Source organism: Helobdella robusta (assembly GCF_000326865.2).
Source record: "Helobdella robusta unplaced genomic scaffold HELROscaffold_22, whole genome shotgun sequence".
NCBI classification, from domain to species: Eukaryota; Metazoa; Annelida; class Clitellata; order Rhynchobdellida; family Glossiphoniidae; genus Helobdella; species Helobdella robusta.
The window spans coordinates 1,581,513-1,588,567 of NW_008704170.1; the positions used below are offsets into that span (position 1 = coordinate 1,581,513).

A 7,055-nucleotide genomic window follows, 5' to 3' on the forward strand; every position below is an offset into this window, starting at 1 on the left:
GTTTGTTGTTGTTGATGTTGTATGTCATGTTGTCGTTGTTGGTGTTATTTATTATCATCTAGCTACTACTACTACTACCACCACCACCACTACTACTACTACTACTACTACTACTACTAGTTCTACTGCTACTACCACTACTGCTTCTACTACTACTACTACTACTACTACTACTACTACTACTACTACTACTACTACTACTACTACCACTACCACTACTATTACTACTACCACTACTGCTTCTACTACTACTACTACTACCACTACCACTACTATTACTGCTACTACTACTACTACTACTGCTGCTGCTACTGCTGCTACTACTACTGCTACTACTGAAACAGATTTACTATGAGGATCTTCAGTGAATTAGCTTTCATTATGTTTGGCGCATCACATGTTTGTGCCGACTATCACGTGGTTAGTATTGATGATGACGATGATGACGACGACGACGATGATGACTATGATGACTATGATGAAGATGATGACGATGATGATGATGATGACGATGATGATGAAGATGATGATAGTGAAGACGATGATGAAGATGATGACGATGATGATGGTGATAACGACGACGACGATGATGATGACGACGATGGTGATGATGATAATTTTTAGGGATCCAAAAATAGCGAAAAAAACTTCAAAGCCCCTTTCAATAAAACCACCGAAGTAAAAACTAAAGCCGATGACGTCACGAATAGTGACAGCGACAACTACGGCATGGATAATGTCATTGTCTCTGACGAACAGACTAACAACAACAACAAAAACAACAACAACAATAACAACAACAACACCACCAACAACTACAACAACTACACCAACAACTACAACAACTACAACACCAACAACAACAACAACGCAGACGCAAATATGTACAACAAAGCTCGCCTCAAATGCTTAAAAGCCCTCCTGCTATACAACTACAAACACCACCGGGCCAACAAAGCCATGCTCGGTGAGGAGCCTCATTACACGGAAACCTTAACTGAAACAACGAGTTCCTCAACCTTGCCGTGTTTTGTGGCCATGGATATCGTAGGAGGCATTATTGAAAACATCAACGACGACAACAACAAAATGGAAGACGATGACGTCATCGTCAATGACAGCAGCAACAACAACAACAACGACAACAACAACAACAACAACGACAACAACAACAACGACAACAACAACAACGATTCTAGTACTGCTGCTATTGTGACGCAATTCAAACGGCAACTTCGCCGACATCAATCCATGCTTACATGGAAAAATATTTTTGGTGATTTTGATGATGGTGATGATGTTGTTGTTGCTGCTGCTGCTGCGCTGATGATGATGATGATAGTGGTGATGATGATGATGATGACGACGATTATGTAGTCATTGTACACACACACGCACACACACACACACAGAAAAAAAAATACAAACACACACACACATACACAAACACACTTACAAACGTACAGAATACCACTCAACGCTGATGCATCTCTTCAACAGCAGACATCTCATCAACGTGACGTCATCCAATAACCCCGTCAAAAACTTCGACGACAACAACAACAATAATAATAATAAAAACAACAAAAATTACAACAACAACAGTAATAATAATAATAACAACAACAGGACAAATATTCAAGAAAACAAAACAGTCACAAATTACTTCACATTCGAAGACAGGGAATCAATATGTAAACAGCCAGCCATACTAAAAACCGCAACGACAATGATGACATCAAAAACGTCAACAATGACGTCATCAACAGCAGCTGCAGCAGCAACAGTAGCAGCAACAACAACAGCAGCTGCGATTGCCTGGAAACCAACGAAACTACCGATCGGTAGCATGGTGTTTAGCGACGTCTGGATGAGTAAGCTCTTATCACTCAATCAATTTCTCGTCAGTCAATCAAGCGTTTATCAGGTAATGACGACGATGGTGATGAGGATAAGATAAAGATGATATGATGATTTTGATGATGATTTCGATTGTGCTGCTGATGGTGATAATGGCGAAGATAATGACGACGACGACGATGGTGGTGTTGTCATCATCAGTCATCACTGATGATGATAACGATGAAGACGACGATGATGATTATTATTGCTACTATTATTATCATCATCGTCATCATCATTATTGTTATTATTATTATTACTATTATCATGACGTAGACGATAATGTAGATGAATTCAAAACTTCGACAGGACATCCATAGAGCGAGTCTCATTCCAACGAAACTTTTTCGTACAATCCACCAGAACAATAACAACAACAACAAAAACAACAACAACAATAATAATAATAATAAACAGACTTGTTGCCAGGAACAAGTAATAGTGGATAGACTGACGATGATGTTGGGGATTAGAATGGATGAGACCCTGAACAGCATCATACGGCAGTACAGACAGCAAAACAATCTTAACGACGATGACGATGTTGATAATAATAATAATAATAATAATAATAATAATAATAATAATAATAATGGCCAATCAAATCCGTCAAAAACCAACAAAGAAAATATTTATAATGACAATAATTATAACCACGATCCTGTGATGAAAATATTAACCGACGACGACGACGAGGCTACCGCTGCTGATAACGATCACGACGACGATGATGATGTTGGCGATAACTATGATGATGATCATGATGATGGCGAGTATTTGATGTTTACTTGGTATAGTCCTCCTTTCATGAATCTCGATAACCAAGGTTTACCCCTCGTGTTTTTATTTTTTACGTGAGAATAAAATTAATAATAATAATAATTATTGTTATTATTATACTTGTTAATAATAATAATTATTATTATTACTATTATTAATTATTATTACTATAATTATTATTGTTATAATTATCATAATAATATTATGAAAGAAAAATAAAATAATTTTTTTAATAGGCAATCAATGCTGCGTCCTAATGTACATGATGAAGATTAGGAATAATAATAATAATTACAACAACAATAATAACAATAATAGTAAAATATTGTTCAAAAGTGGATGCCTGGTTAAGCTTATGAGTGTGGTCGCCGAGATGCAAAATAAGTTTGTATCTTATTTTGTATGTATGTATGTATGTTTGTCTGTATGTATATATATATATGTATATTTGTTCGTATGATGTTTGTATGTGTATGTTTGTATATATATGTACACATACACACTCATATATTGCCGTGCTAGAGCGTTAGATATGGCAGTTACAATGAAAGCCTCTGGAGAAAGAAATGAGCGTGAAGATGGATTGAAAGGGAAAGTTGATGGAAAGAACGAAAGAGTGGATGGATTGAAAGAAGGAATGAAAGATGCAATTGACAAAAGGAAGAAAACTAGCAATCGTAATAAAAAGGTATTTCGCATTGATCATTTTTATGTATTATATAAAGCTTCTCAATACAGTACAAAAAGCAATTGCAAATCAAAACTGATCTTAAAAAAGTTTCATGCGAAATCAAACTAAATTACTTTTTTAATAACGTCTCTATCGCAGGGTGTGTCAGAAGGTTCCAAAGAGGAACCACGTGTTATATTGGCTGGAGATTGTTGCTACTGCTACAGAAGCAAGTTGGTTCGTGTGTTGAGAGATATTCTGTTTAAGGATTGATACCCAGATTAAATTGATGTTTATCTTAGGTTTCTGGCGATATTTCAACGACATTTTTATGTTCGGTTAGTTTAGAAATAAAATTAAAACAGAAAAAGAATTTTTTCTGAAACATCTGACGAAATCATATATATATATATTATATATATATATATATATATATATATATATATACAATTCTTAAATCAACTGACTACTTCGTTTCAACAAAAAACAAAAATGAACGAACGGATGAATGAACGAATGAATGAATAAATGAACGAACGAACAAACGAATGAATGAATGATCAAGTAGTTTTTCTGACGTGATGACAAAACTGATGGTCATCAAATTCCACTCCCCCACTATCAAATGAACACCTCTCGTCAGAGGCCAGCCACCTATGAGGATCGAATGACGGAAAGAAAAATTTTATCTCATCCACGGCTGTTTCTGCTGAATCTGGAAAAATAAATAGTTATCTATAATAATCATCATTGTGAATGGTAAAACTAATTTGATTGAGGTATCATCATTTCAGATCAACAACACAAACGTAAAACATCATAAAATAGAATATATAATAAGCATGGCTCCTCATGTGTTCGAACCAGTTCAGTGAAACACTTAAACCCGGTATTCTAACCACTTAGCTACTACCTTAAAGTAAATTGTTGGATAGTTGTAACAATAATTTACCTGAACCATGCGTCGAGTTTCTAGTATCTGTCAGGCCATACATGCCTCTTATTGTTTCAGGTTGGTCATATATTGTTCTGTGATGAATTTCAAAAAAAATAGACCGTTTGTTTGTGTGTGTGTGTGTGTATGTGTGTGTGTTTGTGTGAACACGCCAGAATACTGCTCATCATATAGACAGACTGACAGGGATCTCTTTGCATTTAAACCAGGTTCACTTCAGAGCAGCAGGGCCAGGCGCCTTTAACAATTACACCACCCAGTAGTATAGTACATTAGTAGTACTCCACTGTACACCATCATACCATACAGTACTGTACAATGGCAGTACTTGAATACTTTGGTCGGACCCATTAGTTCTCTCCACTTTATTATGCAATCATCTCTGTACAGTACCAAGGGCATGATTGGACCACTATAATAAAGAAAATAATAATAATTATTATAATTATTATTAATAATACTTTATCTATAATAAATGAAACTATTATTATTATTATTATCCAAAAATGGCAGCACTTGACCAAGACATGTAATTGACCAGTCGGGCATAGAAAAATTTATCTATCGTGAAGAAAAAAAAAGACAAGATGTTATTAATTCCTATTTAGAAAATTTATAAATGAATGGCTTCATAAACAATACTAATATTAATGCTTAATAATAATAAATAATAATAATATTAGTACCTTTGTGGAGTAGATAAAATTTCCTTGTTAAATCTCTGGAGGGATAGATGAACTTACTAGCGACAATCAAAAACCCTCTCTTCACTATGATGTCTTTAATTTCCTAAAAAATGCAAATGTATTTTAAAGCAATTAAATTAACATATTAACTTTTATAATCTTACTAAAATTTCGAGATTAACTGTTAACAAAAAATAAGATAATAAGTGAATAGGTTATTAATTTAATATTTAATTTAATAAGTGGATGACATAAGAAGAAAAGTAAAGTGCTAATCTGGCTAGGCAAGACTAATCACTAGATAACCGCTAAAAGCTAAACTAAAAAAGTCTCTATTTTAAGTTTTTGAATAATTTAGATTTTAATTTTTTAATTAGTTAATTAATGTGTTACGTTAATTAATTAAACAACTAATTCACTAATTGTAATTCACTATTGACTATGTTTTTTTTAAATTTATAAAAAATAAAATTTTAAAAATAATGAAATACAATACAATACAACAACAAACCTGAACAACCACCGGATTGGCCACGACATCCGGCTTAAAAATAGCCAAAGTTAGGCGAAAATTAGAAATTAGACCCATGATTAGATGGATTTTATATTTATTTTAAAAAGTTGAACTAATCGCAATGAAAAAAGTGAATCTAATTTCAATGAAATTGTGGCTCTACTAAATGGCCTGTCTGAAAAAATTGGAGATACTGCTGACTGGCTAAATGTTACCCGTACCTGTCATATATCTATACCCGTACAAATACATGGTATACCATAGTATTGTTCTTAAGTACATTGTATGACACACACATCACTTTTGTTTTGTACTTACAATTCAATTTTATTTTGTTAAAACTGCAAAATGTATCATCAAAAATCATAAACTAAAGTGAAAATATCTATGAAGAGTTTTAAAAATATTAGACATTAAGATCTTGATTGAAAGAGTTTTAGAAATCCAATCCATGTACCTATATCATCCAATCACGGATCGGAGTACATTTGCACAACAGACGCTTGTTGAATCTACAATTAATTACACAAAACCTTAGATATTTGTGATTGTACAAATTTAATTGTTATTACAAGTTTAAATAACTTCTGTAAAATAATTTACCTCCTTATTCAAAGTAAATCAACTTGTTTAATCCAGAAGATATGAAGAAAGGTTCCTGGCTGATATCAACCCTTTCATCTGTTTGATCATTTTTTACAGTTTTCTCTGATAACTTCTTCATGATCGAGTTAACTCTACGAGTGACATTGATCAGACACTCGTTGATGTTTTCATTTTCTTTCAGACATTCCTTTAGTGCCAAGAAGTATATGCTTCCCTTCTTTTTAGATCTGTATGAACTTTTTGACGGTAGACACGAAAAGGACATCAGAAAATTAGGATGACTTGGCGTCAGCGCACTTTTGATCAAACTTTCGTAGCGAATTATTTGAGTTATTTTCTCGTTTCTCTCATCTAAGCAACATTTTCATTTTTATTTAGCTTTTTTAAAATCATCAACAATAAAATGTTAACTAAAATAGGTACACTGGCCTTGTATAAGGCAAACTAGTTTTGAGTGCAATATTGGGTTGGAGTTGTCGACTTCAGACAAATTCAAGAATGATGAAACGAGGCCACTCAAATGATTCATGTTTTCCGGCGGCCGAGACGGATCTATCATCTGCTGTTTCAAATTTGGCTGGTCTGAAAAACAATAATTCATTTAATTGAACTTATTTCTAAGCCACGTTCAACCAGCACCGTCCCTATTCAACAACCTTTTTGGCAACATTGGATGAAGAACATTTTCGGCTTTTTCTTAAGCGAAGGGCAGGCAGAGTCTGAGAAAAAATCGGTAATTTTTAAAATTGGTATCAAACCATCTTTTGTTACTATGTCTCCGTATAATCCGTGACTAGATATACAACAGACGAAAGCACCATAATAACTGTGGTCCATTCTTTGATACTTCAACAGAACATTTTCTAATTCAGAAGTTGTCAAATCTTCATAAATGTCAACTTCGAAGCGTAACTTTTTAAAAGTTTCACTGATATAAGCTGA

The 7,055-nt window shown here is 33.7% G+C and overlaps 2 protein-coding genes across 2 annotated transcripts in view; one reads left to right on the forward strand and one right to left on the reverse strand.

The window, feature by feature from the left end:
- The window catches only part of HELRODRAFT_171989 (hypothetical protein), a gene marked incomplete at both ends in the record, with an annotated part of 15,140 nt that extends 12,380 nt beyond the window's left edge, over positions 1–2,760 (forward strand). The window contains 3 exons of the mRNA XM_009018667.1: positions 625–1,291; positions 1,467–1,927; positions 2,212–2,760. Coding sequence (XP_009016915.1) covers positions 625–1,291; positions 1,467–1,927; positions 2,212–2,760 — 1,677 coding nt within the window. The remainder of the gene's footprint in view (positions 1–624; positions 1,292–1,466; positions 1,928–2,211) is intronic.
- A 4,001-nt stretch (positions 2,761–6,761) lies between these two features.
- On the reverse strand, positions 6,762–7,055 carry HELRODRAFT_78474 (hypothetical protein; the record flags this gene model as incomplete). The annotated part of the gene is made up of 1 exon (XM_009018668.1): positions 6,762–7,055. A coding segment is annotated over one exon (294 nt), but the record flags the coding sequence as incomplete, so codon positions are not given.